The following is a 23,672-nucleotide window of genomic DNA, read 5'->3' as shown; positions in this document are numbered from 1 at the left end:
ACACTACCAAGCTCCAAGCCTGAATTTATCTTTTGATGTCCGAGATCTAGTAAGCAACTGATGACCAAACACATGTTGCACCAGTGCCTCTGATACCTTTTCTGTGATTTAATTATAATCAGGTAAGCAAACCCACTTACAAGGTACATCTTCAAAGCACTGTGCAACGTGAGGTAATTTGCTTTTATGCATAATTTTATTAAAGGGAATTATAATCTTGAATTCCTATCTGAGGAGCACAGAATTATGAGAAGCTTACTTCGCTTGATTCCCTCCCACATATATAAATAATAATTTAGCTCTTTTCTCTGCAGACTGACCTACAGGAAGGTACTTCTGAAATACTACAAGATGGACCACAGATTGATCTCCCAGTTGGGCCTTAAAGTAAAGGATTATATTTAATCTTCTGCTAAGGTTTGTGGAAGAGAGATGAAAAAGCAAGTAACAGGCTTAAATCCACTACATTGCTGCTTCATCTTGGATGAAAACTGTTTAGTTCTCAAAATCCCCCAAATCTTGAAAACTGTGAAAAATACAGATTATTTGAAAAACTGTAAAATCCCAAAAGAAGCATTTGCCTTACCTATCACCAAATATTGAATGACTTATGCCTTAAAGAATGATACATTTTACATTGAGTGTTTTCAGGGGGAGGAATATTCATTGATGTGAAAGATGACTTGTAACTTCTTGAAACAGGGCCTGAAAGAAACAGGCCTGCGAGAAACAAAGACTACAAAAAACAGCCCAAAAGAGAGATAAGGGGGGGGGGGGGGGGGGGGGGGGGGGGGCGGGAGTGGAGGACTTCCGAGCCAAGGAATGTGACAATTTTGTATCTTAAATGCTTGTTCTCATTACTTAGAGCTCTGGGGTTTTGACTGCTGCTAGAAATTTACTGTCAATTAACTCAGATGGCAAGAAGCTTGACAGGTTTATGAGAGTTATATAGGAAAAAGATTTTGGTCTGTTTCATGGCCAGTGTTGGAAAGGAGGCTCAGCCTTCTAAGATGTTTGTGTACTTGGTCTGGCTGGGACACAGTTAACATCCTTCATAGCAGCCCATACGGTGCTGTGCTTCAAAATTGTGGCTAGGAGTGTGTTGATAACACAGCAGTATTTTGGCCATGGCTGAACAGTGCTTGCACAGCGCCAAAGCTTTCTCTTTCCCACTCTGTCCCCCTGGTGAGCAAATTCAGGTGGATGAGACATTAGAAGGCTACCAAGCTGACCCAAACTGACCAAAGGAATATTCCATACCATACCACATCCTTCTCACCAACAGAAGCTCAGGAAAAGGAGAAGGAAGCAGGGACATTTGTGGTTACAACATTTGTCTTCCCAAGCAGCTGTTACACATGCCGAGGCCCTGCTTCCCAAGAAGCATTTGGACATCTGCCTGCCAATGTCAGGTAGTAAAAGAATTCCTCTTTTTGCTTTTCTTGTATGCACAACCTTTGCTTCCCCTGTTAAAGCATCACTGCCTTGAAGCAAGTCTTTTTGTCTTCCTTCTACTTCATCCCTGTCTTCCAGGAGAGTGGAGTGGGCAGCTGTGTGGGTATTTGGCTGTTGGACAGCATCCAACATGAAAAGTGTAGACTTTTGGGGCATGTACCCCTAAGACCGACCTCCTAACACAGGAAAAATAATTGAAGAAAATCAGTAGCATTTTAACTGCCTCTTCTGAAATACCACTTATCTTCATATAAAAAAACCCACTAAAAGTATAAAGCAAATAGGGGTGAAGAGTTATACTTACATTAGTAAAAACACTGGTGGCTTGATAAAGTATATAAGTGATTGATAGATGGTATTTTTCATCAGGAAAAATTTAAAAGTGGGCAAACTGTACCTTAGTTTCTCTTGATCTCAAGGGTCTTTTAGTCCTATGTGGTGAAAAACAATCTTGAAACATGCAAACCAGTATTACGCAGTTTTTCTGTAATTATTGCAGTATTAACCCATAAGAAAGAGAACAATCAAAACTCAGTGCATTTCTGTTAGTAGCCCTTAACAGATCACTAGGAAAGGGTATAAGAGCATGGTAGGCATACAGTGCCTTCAGGAACATCTGCCACAATTTGAACCATCCTTGGATTAGACTGTTCTGGTGACAAAGGCTCTAATCAATACTTGATACTGGCACACTTTTCATTTGTGAGTTTATATAATTAATTTTTAAGCTTGTGTAAGCTTTGATATTCAGAGTATGCTGCCGCAGTTAGTTCTCAGTTTAATGACAACTCTTGGGAAAATTACAACCTTACAATATGTACATAAAGTAGTTATTGTTTTGCTTTTATCAACTTTTGCGATCTGCCACTTAATCTTGTTTAAAATGTTATTCTTCTACAATTCTGAGAACTCATTTTCAGATTCATAGTTAAGAACTACCAGCAAACTTTCTCATCTCACTAAACACCTTTTTTGCTTTCATTAACATGTTAAATATTGAACTTGGCAGATACCTCCTTGCACTGTGAAAGCTGAACATTACTCATGTTTCTTTGTTTCTTGTTAAAGCAACTATTGGTCTGTAACAGGTCTATTGCTTTTTCCCCTAGTGATCCCAAACACTGCTGGTATGGGACCTTGTAAAAAAAGTTTTTAAAGTCCAAGTACACCATTTCACTCTTTTCACAAGTTTGATTCCTTTAAATAACTCCTACAGATTTGTGTGGTGACACTACTCCTACACTGACTCTTCCTCATTGTATCATCTATAATGTCTGCTGATTTTATTCTTTACTGACATATCAACCAATTTACGCATGACGACCTATCACCTGAAAGATTTCTCTTCAGATGCTTTCCAAGCTTCAATTAATTACGAACAGGGCAGGCTGTGACCTGGAGACAGCTTTTCCTCTATCTGCCTCTTACGTGTCTCAGACAGATGCACTGCCCAGATACCTTACCTGGTTTATTTGTTCTTGCATTCCTGAGCTTGTCTGGTACCAGAAAGGAGAACTTTTCTAAAGGAAGCGTGCTTGACTTCACCACCAATGTCAGCTTTTGCCATTCATCTCCCTAGAAATTTGTCAAACACCTTCCACTTCTTTGGCACATTTCTTTGCCCAACCTGTTCTCTCAGGCTCTCCTCCTTGACATCCTCTCACTTCTGCCCCTCTGCCCACTTACTATGTCCCAAGGTCCGCATTCACTTTGCTCTTTTCCTGCAGGTTATGCTCTCTTGCTTGCCTTATCTATCTGTCAAGACAATGGCCAGAAGCACAGTTCACTTGTAGCATAGTCTATCCACGCTGTGATGGATCACCATTATTGTCTAAGTTTGGTATCTATTTCATCAAGTAATACTGTTATGTCTTCAGCAGTAAAATTTTGCACAGAGGCGATTACTGCACAGCACCTAACAGAAAACTTTTCCTTCTCTCTAGAGTCACAATTCTTGCCTTTATCCCCTCATTTTCTAGGACCTTTTCCTTTCCTTTGTATGAACTAAGATACAGTGCCCTAAAGTAGCCCACAGACAACATCACATAACACCTATGCTCCTGTTGAATGAGCAATGAGCATGTCATCCTTTACTAGGTCTGATGTACTCCATTATCAGTACAAGCTGAAATAGAAGCGGATGTCACCCTTTCTAAAATGAGTTGGGAGAAAGCTTGCTCTCTCTTCTTTGCACACATTTTTATTACTTACCACCAATGACAGAAAACAGCCAAACAATGTGAAACTGTTCCAAAGGTGTGTAAGCCTAAAAGGGTAATAGGAGGTAACTCAGAATATTCATTAGTTCATATATCTGCACTGTCAACAACTGAGGCATGGTAGAAGTGAAAATCACCTGAACCACTTTCAACCATAGTTTCTCATTTCCTCACAATGGCATCTGAAGGTGCTATAGACACTGCCGTTCCTTCTGACTAGCCTGACATACAAACATCAATCAGGAAGCTAGTTTCCCCAAGTTATCTGACAGAAATGCTTTTATTTACTTCTCCAAAAGCAGGCTGTGTCAAATTGCATCTTTTTTAAGTAATACCTATACATATGAGGATGGAAAGAGGCCAGTAAGAACTTTTACATATACTCTGCTTTTCTGAATTGGTGGTTGTATCTCCTGGGATTTCTTTCTTCAAAGCATCTTCCTGATTCTTTCTTAACACTTCTTTCCTTCATTTATGAGTAAGAAAAGTTAATGGTCACAGAGATTTGCATGGATACTTGCTGAGCAGAACCACTGCACCTGAAAGAACTATTCCAAATCCTGACTGTGCAAATTGCATGCAACGGCTGAGCTATGTGGCAAACTGAGATTAGCTCATCAGGAGAACCACATCACCATAAGCACAAAGTAATTGCCAAGTTTTAAAGAGTACCTACGTGACCTCATTCCTTCCAACAGTCTTAGTGGGAGCTGAGAATAAATACAGATGCCCATCTATCAGGTAAAGGCTAATGTATTTTAAAATGTTAGACATGATTACCAGCTCTCTATCCACAGAAACAGGAGAATTAAAGGGATTAAACAGTTGTCAAACAATATGGAAAGGCTATGGCTATTTTATTTGCACTGTGGAGATGATTTCTTTCCAATCCATTGTATCTGTTTGAGCTGACAACGCTTTTTAACAGTATTGTTCTATACATTTTCCTTTATGGTTTATAGAAGTATGCACACATTCAAAAGACTCTATGACCATCAACAAAGGATATAAATCCTCTTATTCCTCTCTTTTGAAAAAATGCCAAACTGACTCCCTCTGCCATTACTCCCTACTTTCCTATATAATGCCTTGTAAGTTTCTATGGCAGATTTTTAAAGAGACAATAGAGAAGTATTTTGTATTACAAACACACAGCTCCACTCTCATTCTATCACAAAAAGCTGTCCTCCAAGTACATTGGCTGCCCATCCTACATCTGTTTAGGATGTTAGCAGTTAGTTTTAGTCTTTTGTATTTTTGCCTAGACTAGTAGTTCTGTACAAGAAATATAGCTAACGGTACTCTATCCTCTTCCAAAGGTCTGCCTGTTTATCTTACAATCCTGTGCCAGGGGAAAACAGATGCTCACAAACATTCAAGACAACTGCCAAAAGGGAGACTAAATGTACACTTGCTGGTGTGCAGTTTAATTATTTAATTTGAACTCTTCAGGCAAGTAGGGCAATCAGCAAGGACAAGATGTTACTTCGCACAGTAGAGATAGCAATATGTACTAAGAACATGTCATATTACATCTGTTTGTGATCATAGTAGACAGCACCTAATGAAATATCCTTAGATCCCCTCTAAAATGATAACTGAGAGGAAAAACTAGTATATATTTCAATTTCCATGCCAAGTGCAGACATTTGTCTTCATGGGAAGACTACCACCAATTTAAGTATTTTTCATACTATGGTGGTTTAGTCCCTGCCGGGGTCTCAGACCACGCGGCCGCTGCCCCTCCCCCACAAAGGGAGTGAAATACAAAGTCCTGGGGCTGAGATAAGGAGAGGTTTAATACAACAGTGCGACAGCGACACAACAAACAACAACAATAACAATAATAATAACAGTAATAACAGTGAACATAGCAAGGTATGTACCGATACAGCAGTGAGAGGAACGGCTGCACAAATGCACGCGCTCACCAATTCTCCTGTGCTTGGGTGCCAGGAGGTGACGTCAGCATGGTATTGAATAACCCGGCTAGAGCTTCCCCCCACTGCTGGGGAAACTTAACCCTATCCTAGCTGAACCAGGACACATACCTTGTACTTTCTAAAAAATTAACTGTCTCAGAGGCTGAGATTCACCCTGCTTAACTCCAGATTCCATTTAGGCTGTTATTTTGTACTGAAAGATAATACTTACCAACACCCCACCCCCCACTAAAAGAGGAAACAGGTTCCTAACTTAGATGTCCAAATTTGGAGGGATGAATCTAGACCAGATGGAATACATGCACTTAGAAAGGAATTACCAGTGTGGAAAACATAGGCATGATTCGTGTCAAAATAGAATATGGTGTGATAAGTGCAATTGTTGTACCCTGTGTGGATCTGAAATTATTTGTGATCACTATAACCTATATCATAATGCTTGAATCAAATTGAGAATATGTAAGAATAAAATATAGACGAGTGTGCTTCTCGCTTGGAACAATGTAACTGCTTCTTAGAAAACCCCGCCTAGAGCTGATATAACTGCTGCTTAGAAAAGCCCGCCGAAAGATGAGATCATGAGACTTTCAAAAGATCCAATAGAAGAAAAGCGCGCCAAGAGACAAAGACCTCGAGACTTTCAAAGGACCCAATGGGAGGAGGACACATACCCCAGCAACTCAAATGACCCAATGGAAGAGCAGCAGGACGACTATCTGGCAAAAGGAGATTGGTCAAGACACTGCTTTCAGAACTCGGTGTGCATTGTGGCAGAGCCAAGAGAGACTCTCCGCGCACCCAGCGCTGCTTTGCTTATTGCTTCTCAGCCTAAATTGATTGAACTCAAATAAAATTGTATGCTTTTTATAAAAATCGGATTCCAGTCATTTATAACACCAGGACATCACTTTATCTTTGGCATTTTCTATCTATAAGGTTACAAATCTGAGTAAAGGCAGTTTGGTACTCAAGCAAACGAGCAGTTTAGGTCTAAATTAAGATCTGTGGGTATAGACAAATAAAAAGAAATGAGAGAGTCTGGTTTAGTTTCTCTATGACACCAGGCATAAGTTCACTCTTCACTTTATGGATTCTTCATGGTTAAATTTATTGGAACTATTTGCAAGTACAATATTATCAATTCACACTACTCATAACTACTCTCCTTGTTATTTCATATACATCAAATATACAGAGGCTATTCCATTGTCTGTATACATCTTACTACCCAAGCAAAACAAGAAAACAGTTGAGTGAGCACAGTATAAAATCAGGATGTAAAATAAGGCAAGCACGACATAAGCATTAGGCTTAGTAGTCTTTCATTAGAAAAATAGATTTTGCTGCAAGTTTCCTCTGAAACTTTTAACAAACATATTGCAGAAGAGAAAAATGAACTTAGCTACAGTAAACAAATTATTTCCTTCAAGGCACTGTTACATAACTTTCAATGTCAATTTGAAAATAATTCAGGAAGTCAGTTGATGGAAATATTACCCTAATAATAAAGAACAAAAATCTTTCTTCGGTTAAATAAAAGGCTGAATGGAAAAACAAGTGTGATGAAGTCTTTGTATGGAAGAAAAACAATCATTCTGGCTAAGGTGGAACAAACACTACAAGTTTGAAGTCATATAAAATTCAACTACAAAAATGAACTCAGTTATCAACAGTAAATTTAGACAACTTGAAGAGTTTAATTTTCTCATGAAGAATTGTTTCATGCAATATATGGCATAATAAAGTAACAAGACTGCAAAACTATTTAAAATCAGTGGAGAAAAATTTTCCAAGTATGTAACTTCTGACTCTTATGAAACATATCACTTGGCTTTGTATTTTCACCTGTGCAAGTACTTAGCAATGGCAGATTGTTTTCAACCACTGTACAGAACTTCCTACGCAAACACCCTGAATGGCACAGCTATGAAAGTGTTTTCTCCTGAAGATTTGCACTCCATCTTCCCTGGTCATATCATCTCAGCACCCGCTGTCTGTCCCTCAGGACCCCTTTGGAATACTGGCAGGTCCTTCCCACATCCCTACAACCATTCTCAACTGGTTTCTTCCTCAATCCTTGCGCCTTCCTACTTTTGGGGAGCTCCCAACTAGAACTGCAACATGATGTGGCTAATTGTGGTCAGCCTGCACATGCTGGGTAGCTCAACACTTAAGAGGACCACTCAACTGAAAAACTCCCCCCACAATGAAAACACTGATCAGTTTCTTCATAATTTTAATTGCTCAGTAGTCAGCACTGAAAAGTTTTGAGGGCAAATTTAAGGTCAGACTGTAAAACTCACTTTCTTTGGCTGAAAAACAGAGGCACATGGATGCTGATTTCAGTATCAACATCAATACTAATGGGTTTTTCCACTCTTCCTCAGGACTGTGTGTCAAACGACCTATAGCTAACCACTGAATTATCTTGGCCCACTACTGAGTAATTCTTAGGTTTCCATCCTAAAGAAATATTCCTACAGTTCTATCTGAGCTCACAGTTTGGAAACTCTTCTAATATTTGTCAATCTTCACTAAGAATTTGGTCTCACAGCTGCTTGTGTCTACTTTGGACCTATGGAAAGGAGGAATTTGCAGTGACCAGTTTGAAACGATAGGAAAGAGCCCTTCAGGATTCTTTTGCAGACTTTAATCTTCCTCTAAGAAACTGATAAGACTTTTGTTGGTATAGAAAGCAGCAACATATCACCTTTTGCAAGAAAACAAAGATTTGATCTTGGAAGACAAGATCTGCCAAACCAATATAATAGTTAGACTGCCTACCCATAGAAACCAATTATTATAGATTAATGTTTATTATTAAAACTATTTTTGTGGATCCTTACACTTAGCTGTAACTGCTGTTTGAAGAAGTATCCTCAGAACTGTTTTGGCTCTCATTTGGTATCTCTTGGCTTGAATGAGGTAAAAAATATCATTGCCTACAGTTCTGGTTTTTTAAAGTTGCCATATTTTTGTTCTATTTAAGGCTATGTTTGCATAATAAAACAGATACACAAAGCAACTGCAGTAGGAGTGTTTTGAACATTTACAACACACATTTTTCAAAAATATACATTTCTAGATTTCCAGAGTTTCTTATGTGATATCTGTACTAAAAAAGTAGGGTTTATGCCTTTGAAGTTATGACTGTTAATTATGCCAATTTAATACTTATCATTTAATATTATTTATTATTCCCTTCTGTAGGGGAACCCAAGAAAGTTTGAACCTAGGCAGACATACAAGGAAAGGAATAAAACCACCTACCAAGATGAAAAACCTACTTTCCAACCTAAACCCCAAACTCTTTTCAGGCTTGGCAAGCAGAACATGCTAGAGGTAGGTCAAGACAAAACAACAGTTAAAGAAGCCAATATGACCGAATTCTAATACAGTCCTCATAGGAGAAACACATCATGGATCTAACAATCCATGCTTAATCCAAGTTCTCCAGTTTCTGACTGCCTTCAGTGTGGCCCTTGTTTGCTAACACCAAAAAAAAGTATCCATTCATGTAACTCACCCATGTTGGCCAAGACTTCATACCGTAATTTCAAGATCAGGCAGGAATGCTCAGTGAAGGTGGAAGTAAGTTGTTACCACTTCCGATTAAAAGGTGGGCTTTTTTCCAGATAGTACCTGGCCTCCTTTTTGTTGCAAAAATATATTAATTCTGCTTTATTCAGAATCTAATTCTTAGATCTATAAGTTTACTTATTTTACTACTGAATTTCCTACCAAAAAAAAAAAAAATCTATTTTCTACAAATAGTAAAATGGTATGTTTCAAACAATTAATATACAGAAGTAAATTTTTAAACTGCAAACATTTACTTGCTACAACAAAAATGGTGTTATATCAGTGATAAATTCATATAAAAACCTGTAATTGCATTCTGGTTTTCATAGTGCATAGAAACACCAAGGCAAAATACAATAAATACAGTATCTTAGTAAGGGAAATCTTTATCAGTCTTCAGCTCTTACAGTCAATCACTTAATGCTTATAACTTCCCATTTTTTTTTATTTGGACTTTAACTTGCAGTTGTTAAACCTGCAAAATAAACTATAAAAACCAAAAAAGCATAGATCAGACTGGATTTTGCCCCCCACCTCCAACAAAACAGCCAATACTAGGATTTGAAAATATCAGAAAGCCATAAGAACAGTAAAACAGAAAAATAAAGGAAGGAAATTAAATCTATTTTTCTGTATTCCTTTATCTACGTTCAAAGAGAAATGACCAGCGTGAGGAATGCTATTTAGATGTTTCTTCCTTTTGCTTCCCTAGGCAGTTTGCAAATGCTGCCTGTTTTTTCCTTACATTTTTGCTGAGAAGAAATTCTTTTGAAGACTTTACTTTCCTCTTTCTTAAAATGGAAGTTTTATTTTTCTTTTGCATTAGCAAGTAAGGCAACTAATGCAATCAACAGTTTTTCTATTAGCTACACATTTTTCAATTGCTGAATGCATAATATAACTAAATGGTACATTTAAATTATGACAACTAGCTCTTCTAAGGCAATATCATAAGTCCTTGTTACACTGCTGTTATTTTACATATAAGAGAACTAGTGGTATTCATGTTGCTTTATCCTATTACCCTGAAAATTTTAGCTGCTCAAGATGACCTCTGTGCTCTGAGAGGTGTTTAAGCAACAATACAGTATGCTCAAGTAGTAAAACTACTAACTAGACAAGATATGATAAGAACCATATGGGTATACTTGTGAAGTTTGTGTTCTGTATAAACTCCAAGTTCAAAACTGGTTTTGCAGCCCTCAGATCCTGCAGTAATTTGTGCAAGTGTAAGGAATTACTTCAGTTATATTCTGGTATGGTACTGTATCCCTTTTGCTTCTTTCATCTACTCTGAAATACTGCTGAAATCTAATCTCTACAGTATTTAAGTGTTTAGCCTATCTATACAGTATAGTAGCACAGACATATGGCAGGACATTTTAAGAAAATTCTTAAGTATTCAGAATATACCTATATTTCTTTCTCATTTAAATTAAGCTAAAAAAAGTTAAAATGAAGACATATTACTGTTCAGAGTAAATTGCAAAACTGTTAATGTTTCAGTTAAATCATGATAAAGACTTCCCTTTGATAATTTCTTTGGTAAAAATAGCTGTGTCACATTTGCTTCATTGGCTAGTAAAAGGCATTTTCTTTGGTGGAAATACTTTTTTGATCTTGCAAGTCCAGCTTTATAACACTTAGATAATAGGCCCATCCTATATTACCTGTTTGTTCAGTGAATGCAAGGTTATTTCCAATTTAGGACATAAAAATCAAACAGACCAGTCACAGAACAACAGAAAGCCTGACCACATAAAAAACATCTTTTAGTAGCAAAATGACAAACAATGTTACAGACAAAGGTCTAAATGCAGTACATCAGAATACATTATCATCTGTATAAAATAAGCAGTTTCACAGTTATTTCAAAAGCATCTTCTCATAAGTGTAGAGGAGTTTACGTGGAAGCATAGTGGATGTTTAAAATGCATAGCTGCATACATCTTCTGTAGCTTTGTGATGATTTCCACTTCTGTTGCCTTAAATCTCCTGAATTAAAAGAGAATAAATACATTTCCTTAAAACACATATTCTACTATTTTGCTGCTTAATATTTTCCATTATTTGTCTGAAAATAAACTTCAATCCAGTTTACATTTTACAATTTTTTCGAATGGTCCGATTTGCAAATCTGAACTTAGTGATTCACTGAGTGTCATGTGCCAAGAGGACTTTACAAGAATGAGACCTTAGGTCTAATATGGGATAAATCCTCAGGAACCTAAGTCACAGCAATCAACAAGTACAATAACATGCAGGAAACAGAAGAAACAATATACTCTTGGAAAGTATTTGTTCTTGATTGTTTTCTGATTTGTTATTCTCTTTATGTGAACTTTACCTGATACCTCTTCTTTCTGTTCTTTAAAACACATGGTATGGAAACAATTCTCCTTCAGGTAGATGGCTTGTGATGAGGAAAAACAGTACCAGCAGTGACATGAATGCAAAGTCACTCACACCTCCCATCTTGACATGAGATTGGGGTGACAGATGCAGAGGGTGAGTATGCAAGGGGATGCAAGGGGAAATAGCTAGTGTGTAGGACTGGTTCTCAACTGACAAGACCATCCTCTGCCCAACATTTCCAGCTGGCATAAGAGGAAGCAGCCCGTAATTAGACTGTAAAGAGGGCAGAGAACAAGGAAGTTTATTATATAGCTCCCACAGGGCTACATGTCATCTGCTTCCTTCTACCACTAATCCTTTCAGTCACCACCTATTAAGCTCTGTCTTCTTTCCTAGAGGCCTATAATCCCTTGTTTCACATCTTTGGTACTGTCACATTCCACACTTGTTATTACACTTGCGTCCTTCCTTCATAAACTCACTCGACACCCAAAATACAGTCTGAAAGAGCAGGATTTTGGATACATCAGAAATTCCTATGCACCTCAGCACCTACTCAGGCATTCACAGAAAGGTTTCATCATCAGGAGTTGAGCAATCAAGCAGGTTAATTTGGGTCCTATTTTAAGGACTGCATGGGTGAACAGAACTATTAAACCACACTGATGACAACATTTGAGTTAAAAGGACTCACTTTCTTGCTGATATTACATCATGAATGATTATATATTGTTTTATCTAAACAATGGTTCTATTACTATGTTGTTCTCACACTGAAAAAAGATTGTGTTGGCACAGTGGATTTGTTTGTTAGGCTGCTCAAGCAAAAAGTAAACTCTGGTCTGTTTCATCTTTTTCTTACCTTTTTAGGAACCAGATTAAATTTTCCTGTGCCTAGCACTGCTGTTTTCCAGACCATTGCTTTCTTCTGATTTACTGTAAGAAAGAAAGGTTGAATTCCAAAACTCAACTTTTAAGTATAGGATTAGCACAGTCATTCCAGGACCACAACCCAACCATAGTACTTATAAAATGTGTTTGATTTTCTCTTTTAGCATGTAACATTATAAGAAAAAAGAAGATTAAACAAAATTTAAGCAACCAAAATACTGACTTTTGAAATCTTTCAGCCAAGAAGTCTTTCAGCTCAACTCAATCCCCCTCAAAAATTCCACAGAGTTCTGGGCAGAAGTTATAACAGTGCTATTATTCCTGGAAATGACTGCCATACTATCATTTCATTCAGTGTATAGGATTTGTAGATAAAGTGAATGCTCAAATAATATACAAGCAATATACAGCTCAACATCCTCAGAGCATGGGCTAAAACACTCATATGATTGCTCCTTCCGGCATACCTACAAGTAGCTATATGGTGTTGGTCACAGTCAAGACTTGAATTAACAATTATCTTGCTAAACAATTCTGTTTCTGAATCACTAGCCTCCCACCTAATACCTTGTTGGCTGAGACATTTTAATTATAGTCTCATCAACCAAGTTCAGCTGTATTAGTCATCACTTGACATAACAGACCAGAAACGTTCCTTTGGAGCCATTCTCCCTGGTACACAAATCTATCTTCTGAACAGCCAGTAGCTGAAATAACTTTCAGTTATTAAAATCAGGCAAGAAGTACATGGTTTAACAGATTTTTCCTCATATGTGTTTATCTAAGAATTTCAAAGTAAGGACCAAGCAGCTGATCAAAACCACATCCCACATCTCATCAAGTATTAAATCATTTGAGTGCACTACACTGCATTACAATCCTATTGCAATACAGTTTCAGCACGTTTATAAGAAGCAGGGCTGTGCAACAAGGGCAATTATTCAATTTTCAACCCAAGACATATCCCCAAACACTAAGGAGTATAATAGCATACTATACCTCCAAGACATATCCCCACTTTATAGTATAATTGAATTACAGCTTTAAAGCTGTTTAGATAAGAGGAAAAGCACTAAAATATCTTTTCAGCTAGCACTGGAAAAAGGAATAGGAAAGTGAATACAACACAGGGAAACAAAGGTCACTGCAGCAAGAAATTCAAAGAAGGAAAAACAGCATTACTCAGACAAAAAAGGAGGGGAGAAGAGACTGATGGGAAGAAAAATGGAGTAGATTGCACACATCTAAAAAGATGAACTGCTAGGCTGCATCTTAGAAGGGAAGGTAACAGGACAAATAAAGTGACTGGCCTTCAAAGGATGGGAGAGAAGCATAGCTTATTTTAGCAAGCTTTTAGAAATGTATCATCCTAAGGCAGAGGGGAGCCAGCACCGGAGCACCAGCCCTCAAGCAGTAGAACAGCAACAGAAGTGCCTACACCTGCTCCTCCAGCTCCAGCAGTGCAGCCACTCCTGTGCCCAGGGAGCTCAAGCCATCAGCACAGTGAGAGGTCCCCCAAGAAAGGTTGGAGTTACCACCAAAATGGCCAACACCACCAGCTCCCAACACCCCAGAAACCACAGGCTTACCTAGGACAATTAGGGCTTTGACAACATGCAAGTGAGAGAAATGTATGTTAATACGGACAAATAAAATACATATGAGAAAAATTTGAAGGCCTCTTTTGTAAAATTTCCACCTGCAAGTGGTTTTCCTTACAGCCTTTTAGAATGAGTTTATAACGAGGACACGTGGTGCTCTCAAAAAAGTGAAGTATCTTCCAAACACCAAAATTAAGTGTCAGGTAGAAAACAGCACTCTGCACACTGGAATTAAGTAGTCATAAGGAAAGGAATAAACTGTACTTTCACATTCATCATTACCCCTTACCAGTTCGGTCAACAACAAGGTATAATTTTATACAACACACTAATATGCAAAAGAGTAAATATTTAACTAAAGTATACAAATTCTTTACTTACAGTTGCTCAATTTGGTCAAATTCTTTTTCAGCTTCTGCGTAACAGAAAGAAGACTACATAAGGTCTCAATTTAACAAACACTAGAAAAGTTCTGTTTAATTCTATTATTTATAATATATATAGTTATAATATATATATAATATATAATTATAAACAAACTTATTTTTTCGTTAAGGACTGTATCAAACCCTTTATGTGAAAGTATTGCTTATTGAAAACACCTTATAACTGAATTCAAGACTCACAGAAGAGATTTAAAAATCTAAAATACAGTTTTCTAGAAGAATGTATTTTATCAGAAAAAATACAGATGTGAAAAATCACAGTAAACTTCATACATGGAGTGCTATGGGTCATACCTTTCTACCTTTGGCTTCAATTTCAACGGAAAGCTAGAAAAGACTGAAAAATTACTTACCTGCACTCTTCTCTTTCTTTTTTGAATACATCTCATAAAGGAAAATAATAGTTACTAAAATAACAACTTCAGCCACAATTGCTAGAAAGGGTTTGAGAGGCACCATGAAGGACAGAACTTTAAGCTTCAGCTTTCCTTTACTTTTCCCCAATTCAAAAGCAGCTTCACACCAATATACACCATTGTCTTCTTTGGTGAGCTTCAGTATCTTCATATGGGTTACATTGGCAGATATTCTATGAATTACATACTTGTTTGCCAGCAAAGTGTCATTAATGGCAATCTGAAAATTAAAAATACAAGTCTTATTAATGCAATGAGAAAGTGTTTAATCAAATTATTTATATTATCAACAGACACGTTTATATAGAGAGATGTAAAATGAATTAAGAACAAGTGGCATTTGTGAAGCATGTTCAGTTTACCTCCAAAGGAAGGATTTATCCTAGCTGGCCACCCTGGTTCTCTTTACATTCAGTGGAAAAAAATATGCACTTTTAGTGAGCAAGTTGTCTGACTTGTTTTAGTCTAAGACCAGATAAAAGGTACCCTTGACTATTGACTCTCCACTCCAAGGCAGTCTCAGTTTTCAGGATCTAATGTCCAGGTTTCATCAAGGCACAAAGCATACAGCTTTCAACAAAGTTGAACTGGGAATGCTGCTTCACTGGGAAATATGTTGGTAGTCTCACAAGTCAGTGCTACAGGAGTATAGAGGAGACAGATCTATTTACTTCCTCTCAGTTGACAGTGCTTTCCACAGAAAAGGGCTAGAACAAAGTGACTATGCTTCCAAGGCTAAGGGGGATCCTGAAAGGTGGGTATGTGAAGAAGGGAAACTGCTGAGCAAGATTCTCCTCACAGTGTTTAAGGCAAGAGCTGAAGTGATTTCAGCTCCTTCAGAGTCAAGTGGCACAGCAGTCTCCAGAACGGGATGACCTCCTTCAGGTCCAATGCCCCAGAGAAGTCATACAGGTTGGGAAATACAGAATTACTCTCCACCTGGAGGAGGAAGAAAAGGGACATGCTCCTGTTCTTCCTCAAGCATCCAATACCCTACATGTCTTTAAAAGAGTGTCCTGTTATAAGATATTTTTTTTTTTTTTGGTATCAAGTAGTAAGATTTGAGAAATATAACCATCACTAACATCACTAAAACAAGTATCTCAAGACTCGCCTAATTTGTTTTACTCTGATCTGGGCTGTAAGAGTATGTATGGCGGGGACTTTCTGGAAAAGAGACATCATACAAATAAGAACAAAAACTGCATCCCTGTAAGAATTAATACTTCTAAATACCACATATTTTTTCCATGTACAGAGATTTACATTAACTTTAAAGGAAATGCAATTTGTAGAGCCAACAGTGAAAAATCAATATATTTTACAAAGTGTCTGTACTTGGTTTTGCCACGTTGTTTTGCTTGGCCAACAGATGGAAACCTTACCTGTTCACTTCCATTGGTCATATACCAGGTCCAAGCTATGGGAGTATAGCCAAAACTTTTACAAATCATTACAGCTGTATCTCCTTCATAACTGACGATGGGTTTTTCTTTTCCTTCAATTTTCGGTACTAAAAAGAAGTAGGAGAAGTTCATCAAGTGAGAGCTACAGGTTTTAATTACAGTATTACAAAAAGATAAAACCTATTTAGATATATATTTATAGACTATTCACTTCCTTTTCCCTTAAAAAAAACTTCTTAAAACTTCTTTTGTAATTAAGACAAAACCACAGATTGAGGGAGATTTGTAGTTACAAATATTTTCTGAGCCGAAGTAATGACTTGTGTGCATGCCAATAAAAAGGACTTTGGGTCCAATCTTGTTAAGGACAGAACATGGTCACAAGAAATAAGACATAGAAATTTATAACTTTAGAGCTACTTGTCTCAGTCATTGTAAGTGCAGATGCCCCACAGCCTTCCAAAAGTAAAAGCCCAAAAAAGGCTGTTGAATATATTGCAGCATCCCACAGATAGAGCTGAGTATATACATCATGTATTTCCCCTGCCTCCTTCTCCTCTTCTTTATTAGACTGTTTACCAGCATGTTTTCCTCAGATCCATCTATTTTAAGTTTTACTCCAAGTTTCATTGCTCCATCTTGTAATTAAAGATCCAGTACATCTTTTAAATTATACTGGTCACAGTAGACCAAACAGGCCAAGAATTTGCTTTCAGGAGTTATGATGGAACAATTTGGTATAAACATAAGAAAAACAAAAGCAGGTTGAAAAAAAATTGGAACATGTGAAAACAAAAACCCTTATACCCAGCACTACAGGTTTATGTAGTAGCCAAAAAAATTTAGGCATGCTGATCAGTAGCATAGCACAGCTATAGGCATACCAGCAACACATGTGAACACATTTGCCATGATTAAGGACATGAATATCCATCATGAGTTCTGGGATCTGGCTCTAACAGAATGGGTAACAGAATCCTGAATGCATGCAAGGAAATAACATGCTTTGTCCCAGGTATTTTTGCAAGTAGATCACCCAGAATTTGGTGACAAAACACTGCTACTGCACAGAAAAAAACCTGCTGAAGAGATAAACAGACAGATGATTGCACCAGCATTTATACCAGTCAGATTTCCACACTGGTTTAAAGACCAGAGTTGTTTCACAGTGCATGTACCTGGACAGCTGCTTCAGGATCCCTGAACAAAGGGCAAACACAAATTAATCTGTTCTACCCTTTAATATCACTATTAGAAGACTTCACACCATTTAAAAATACCCATGAATAATCTCCATGTTTAATAATTTGAACTTCCTACAAGCATCCCATTGTTTTCTGCAGACCTGGGTAAAAACTTAACTCCTCAAAATCTGCAGGGTTATGCCATGCCAGAATATGGGGGATTAGGAGGAGGGGTGACACATCCAATAAAGCCTAACTGCCTAGTGGAAAAGCTATTGCAGTTAGTTACAGCAGTGATGACTTTAGCCACTGAGCCTATACCAATGCATTACTCATCTTTCAGTTTGAGAATTGTTCTCTCTGCATTATTGACTAGAAGATTCAAGGACTCCTCTTTCTCATTTCCTTCACTCTTGCATTAATCTTAAAAAGCATCAAGCCAGTACCTTTTATGGCATCAGAAGAGGCAGCATTCAACCATTGTGAAGCAATTCTCCCTCCTTCTTGTAATAAATCAACCACTCCTATGCACTGTTCTGGAAAAGATGACTTCCCTATTGAGTCATTCCTGCCCTTACTGAAATAGTTACTGTATGCTTTCAAAAGAATAGGGTGTCCTTTGACTTTTTTGAATCTAAACAGACTTGGGTAGCCATTCAACTAAACCTTACCCACATGTAGACAAAAACAAAACATAATCATTTTTAGAGATTAAAAGGTCTGAATAAACTACAATTTTCTGTTTTCAGTCTTGCAAGCTCATCTCCCCTGGTTGAAGGTTTGAAAGCAGGTATCAACATCACTATTCAAGATTTGAACATACACATCTCCTCAAGTCATATGACCAGATATCCCACTGCACAAAGGCAGCTCACATCACTGGGAATTACAAAGCCCTGCTGGTTAGTTCAGCTGAGATCACGGTAGTTATTTGAAGATGTAAGGTTTTTAAGGAGCCTGTTTTCAGGTTGAATCTTTCATATATATCGCAGTCTGTGGAACTTCCACAGATCAAAACTTTGCCATGCTCTCCATAACATTCAAATGGTGGTTACCAGATGGTGATTACCAGAGTTTCTGGGCTGTTGTGCCAGCGATGATTCTCACACTGCTATCCCAGTGGAAGTAAGGGATGGAGACATGCAGCACAACAAAGATGCAAGGGATGTTGATGGATCAGTATGTGTGGTAACACCTGTGAAAGGTCAGGCCGGACTTAGGACCTCAAAATGTGAAAAGGTGCTGGGTACATCAGTCCATCTGAAGTGCATGTATACCAATGCACACAGCATGGATAACAAACAGGGGGAGCTTGAAGCCATGATGAAACAGGAAAATTATGATGTAGTGGCTATTACAGAAACATGGTGGGAAGTCTGCCATGACTGGAGTGTGCCAGCTGATGGCTACAAGCTCTTTAGGAGGGATAGACAAGGAAGAAGAGGCAGTGGGGTGGTGCTGTATGTTAGGGACTGTTATGATTGCTTTGAGTACAAGTGTAGTGAAGACAGAGTAGAGTGTCTTCGCGTTAGAATCAGGGGGAAAGACAACAGGGCAGATGTTGTAGTAGGAGTCTACTATAGGCCACCCAACCAGGACAGAGAGGTATATGAAATAATCTATAGGCACTTAGGAGAAATCTCATGATCGCTTGCCCTTGTTCTTGTGGGAGACTTTAACTTCCCAGACATCAGCTGGAAATAAACACAGCAGAGCAGGACCAGTCCCAGATATTCCTGGAATGTGTGGGAAACTACTTCCTCACGCAGCTGGTGAGTGAACCGACCAGAGAAGGTGCCCTGCTGGATCTCCTCTTTGTGAACAGAGAAGGACTGGTGGATGACCATGAAATAATAGTTCTCTATTCTTAAAGAGGTCAGGAGAGGGGGCAGCAGAACTGACATCCTGGACTTCTAAAGAGCTGACTTAGTCTTGTTTAGGCACCTGCTTGACAGAATCCCTTGGGAGATGATCCTGAAGGATATAGGGGTCCAGGAAGGCTGGGCACTCTCTAAGAAGAAAGTCTTAATGGCTCAGGAGCAGGCTGTCCCCAGGTGTTCTAAGAGAAGCCAGTGACAGAGAAGACCACCCTGGCTAAACAGGGAGCTTTGACTGCAACTCAGGGAGAAAAGGGGAGTTTACAGCCTTTGGAAGAAGGGACTAGCAAGTCACAGTGATTACAAAGATGCTGTGAGGCTATGCAGGGTGGAAATCAGGAGGTCTAAAGCCCAGCTGGAAATTAATCTGGCTTCAGCAGTCAAAGATAACAAGAAATGTTTCTATGTCAACAGCAAAAGAAAGACCAGGGAGAGCCTCCATCCCCTGCTAGATGCAGGAGGAAACATAAGTGATGAGGAAAAGGCTGAGGTGCTTAATGCCTTCTTTGCCTCAGTCTTTAATAGCAAAACTAGTTGTACTGAGGGAATCCAGCCTCCTCAGGCAGAAGACAGACTGAGAGAACGACCCCCCTACATTCCAGGAGGAGATAGTCAGTGACCTACTGCATCACATAGACACACACAAGTCTATGGGACCGGATGGGATACACCCGAGGGTGCTGAAGGAGCTGGCTGGGGTGCTTGCCAAGCCACTTTCCATCATTTACCAGCAGTCCTGGCTGACCGGGGAGGTCCCGACAGATTGGAAATTGGCCAGTGTGACACCCATATATAAGAAGGGTCAGAAGGATGATGCGGGAAATTACAGGCCTGTCAGCTTGACATCGGTGCCCGGGAAGCTGATGGAGCAGCTCATCCTGAGTACCATCATACAACACATGCAGGACAACCATTATGAAAGGCAGGTCCTGCTTGACAAACCTGATCTCCTTCTACAAAAGGGCGACCTGCTTATTGGGTGAGGAAGAGGCTGTGGATGTTGTTTACCTTGACTTCAGTAAGGCCTTTGACACCATTTCCCACAGCATTCTCCTGGTGAAACTGGCTGCTCGTGGCTTGCATGGGCACATGCTTTGCTGGGTAAAAAACTGGCTGGATGACCGGGCCCAAAGACTTGTGGTGAACAGAGTTAAATCCAGTTGGCAGCTGGTCACGAGTGGTGTCCCCCAGGGCTCAGTTTTGGGGCCACTCTTGTTTAACATCTTCATTGATGATCTAGACGAGGGGATCAAGTGCACCCTCAGGAAGTTTGCAGATGACACCAAGTTGGGTGGGAGTGTTGATCTGCTCAAGGGTAGGGAGGCTCTGCAGAGAGATCTGGACAGGCTGGAGCGATGGGCTAAGGCCAACTGGAGGAGTTTCAGTAAGGCCAAATGCCGGGTGCTGCACTTGGGCCACAACAACCCCCAGCAGCGCTACAGGCTTGGGGAGGAGTGGCTGGAGAGCTGCCATTCAGAGAGGGACCTGGGGGTGTTGATTGACAGCTGGCTGAACATGAGCCAGCAGTGTGCCCAGGTGGCCAAGAAGGCCAATGGCATCCTGGCTTGTATCAGCAGCAGCATGGCCAGCAGGGACAGGGAAGGGATCTTACCCCTGGACTCAGCACTGGTGAGGCCGCACCTCGATTCCTGTGTTCAGTTTTGGGCCCCTCACTACAAAAAGGACACTGAATTACTCGAGCGTGTCCAGAGAAGGGCAACGAAGATAGTGAAGGGTCTGGAGCACATGTCGTACAAGGAGCAGCTGAGGGAACTGGGGTTGTTTAGTCTGGAGAAGAGGAGGCTGAGGGGAGACCTCATCGCCCTCTACAACTGCCTGAAAGGAGGTTGCAGAGAGCTGGGGATGAGTCTCTTTAACCAAGTAACAAGCAACAGGACAAGAGGTAATGGCCTCAAGTTGCACCTCAAGGGAACATTGAGACTGGATATTAGGAAGTATTTCTTTACAGAACAGGTTGTTAGGCATTGGAATGGGCTGCCCAGGGAGGTGGTGGAGTCCCCATCCCTGGAGGTGTTTAAGAGTTGGCTTGACATAGCGCTTAGGGATATGGTGTAGTTGAGAATGGTCAGTGTTTGGTTAATTGTTGGACTGGATGATATTCAAGGTCTTTTCCAACCTTAATGATTCTGTGGGAATAGAGAAGGGAATAGCTCTCATTACAGATGAAGGTTCTCAACAGCTTGTATTTGTTTCATTTCCACGTCTTCCATTCAACTGGATTTCACCTACTACAGTCAGGGTCAACATTACTGGAGAAGAGAATACAGAACAGAAGAAAGGGCACTCATACTACCCAGTGAGGCACACTAACCCTGAATATAACTGCTCTTATTATATGGAATGAAAGGTGCACTAAAGCAATAATTTGGTGTTTCAGAAATACAACTGAATTTGTTCAAAAACCTGCCTCCATTCTACCAATCACTTTCCTCTTGTAACACCAAATCTCAGGCCAAACTTTGAAGTCATTGGCTCTGCTTTTTTGAAGAATTTATCTGAGACACCATCCTTTCCTCCGACCCCCCAGAAAGTGATTCGTATTCATTCCTGCTGTAGGGAAGAAGAGGTAAGGAGAAACCAGTTATTCATTGTGGCAGGTGCATCCACCCAATGAAAGCAGAGCTTCTTGGCTGCTGAAGTGCAGCAGCTCCTGGCTGCCTTTGTTCTCAGGGCTTCACGGTAATTGGAGCCTTTGGCCAATGGAAGCCGCTATTGACTACAGATCAGATTCAGCCTGGGTATAAATGGAGTCCCCTGGGGAGCCATTTTGCGCTTGTCCCCTGGAGCAGCATGCTGCGGCCGGCCAAGGACTCTCCCCTTGGGTCAGGACGCTGCCCAAGGAAACTCCTTGAGGGGCCTTGGGTCAGGATGCTGCCCTGAGCAGGTCCGAGGTTGAGAGCCCTCAGTTGTCAGGTGAGTGAAAGCGTTTTGGGTTGCTGTTAAACCCTAGGGAGTGGGGCTTTGTTCTGCGTTTTGGGTTGCCCTTAAACCCTAGAAAGTTGTTTTGTTCTCCTCTCACAGACATTCGAACCTGTAATTTATGGAGAGCTAGTTAACTGTGTTAATAAATTTAATTTTTGGTGGTTGGTGGTTTGAGAGCCTTTGTAACACTCGTTTAGGAAAAGAGTAGGCTTATATGCTCTTTTGGTTGTTAGCAAGTTTTGTTAAAAAGGCTGGTTTTGCTTCAAAATTCTTCTTCCCTCCATGCTACAGAAATGCCACTGATAGTGATTCTCACTTAGCTTGACCACGTTAGTCACTGCTTATCAAATTAAGTTGCAATTCCCACACTAGCCAGAAACCACATTAATACAGTTTTTCAATGGTCAAGTGAAGCAAAAATTTAAAACAAAATTAAAATTAAATACAATTACCTTGTAAATGAAATATAGCGCTGATTTCTTCTTCACCTTTCACAGTACAACTGTAACTTCCCAGCTTACTGTTATCCGAGATCCTCAATCTTAAAAAAAAAGTTTCACCAATTTGCTTTTTTCGCTTGTATTTGTTTTTGTCCTACAACTATCACTGACTGTTAACTAGCATTCTAAAGAAACCAGAAGAGATTAAGAGTAGAGCAGAGACATCCATTGCTGAAACACTAGGATTTGGGTTTAGTGCAATGTAGAAACAGCATGACATTTTTCAAAAAAGAGCACAAGCACACCTGGGAACATAAACATCATTTTCACCCTTGTTGCTCATAGAAGGCCAAACATCTTTAAGCAGTATGATCTACAGGTTACCGAATCAGACATGGGTTCACCATGCAAACTATATAGCATATCATATGTAGGACTTGAGATTATTTAAATAGTTTGCTCTTTCTAAAGCCAGTCAGTCAATGGCTAACATATCTTCAACACAGAACAGTTTTAAAGAGTTGCCATCTAACAAAGCCCAGCATCTTCTCTGCTGGCAAACTATACATTTCACAAGCACTTTGAAAAAGATTTACATGGTTGTGTTTGTGTATATCGAGAGGCAAAAAAAGTACATTTTCATCACATTTTGTAACATTTTGATGTTAGAAACTAAAGCTATATAGAAATCAACCAGAGACAACCTGGTTAAAATTATCCCATTTACAGATTTTTAGAAGTCCAATAGTAAATTGTATCAAATGAAGAAAAATTTCTACATAAGTCTCTGTAGAGGTGTGAAAGAGTTAAAACCTTTAAAACAACCCAAAACACCTTTACTGTAAAGCTAATTTGTTCTCTCTTTTGCTAATTATGAAGAAAAAAAATGGCCATTGATGTTTTTCAGACTTCTA

General features: G+C 39.3%; 1 protein-coding gene across 3 annotated transcripts in view; it reads right to left on the bottom strand.

The window, feature by feature from the left end:
* Positions 1 to 6,700: 6,700 nt before the first annotated feature.
* Positions 6,701 to 23,672, bottom strand: part of EMB (embigin) — a 28,651-nt gene continuing 11,679 nt past the window's right edge. For all 3 annotated transcript variants that reach the window (XM_074856299.1, XM_074856297.1, XM_074856298.1), the window contains 6 exons: positions 22,771 to 22,859; positions 16,294 to 16,421; positions 14,846 to 15,128; positions 14,428 to 14,461; positions 12,417 to 12,490; positions 6,701 to 11,194 (listed from right to left, as the gene is read on the bottom strand). In XM_074856299.1, coding sequence (XP_074712400.1) covers positions 12,433 to 12,490; positions 14,428 to 14,461; positions 14,846 to 15,128; positions 16,294 to 16,421; positions 22,771 to 22,859 — 592 coding nt within the window. In that variant the 3' untranslated portion in view covers positions 6,701 to 11,194; positions 12,417 to 12,432. The remainder of the gene's footprint in view (positions 11,195 to 12,416; positions 12,491 to 14,427; positions 14,462 to 14,845; positions 15,129 to 16,293; positions 16,422 to 22,770; positions 22,860 to 23,672) is intronic.

Source organism: Strix uralensis, chromosome Z (assembly GCF_047716275.1).
Source record: "Strix uralensis isolate ZFMK-TIS-50842 chromosome Z, bStrUra1, whole genome shotgun sequence".
Taxonomy (NCBI): Eukaryota; Metazoa; Chordata; class Aves; order Strigiformes; family Strigidae; genus Strix; species Strix uralensis.
This window is presented reverse-complemented; position numbering and strand designations above follow the sequence as displayed.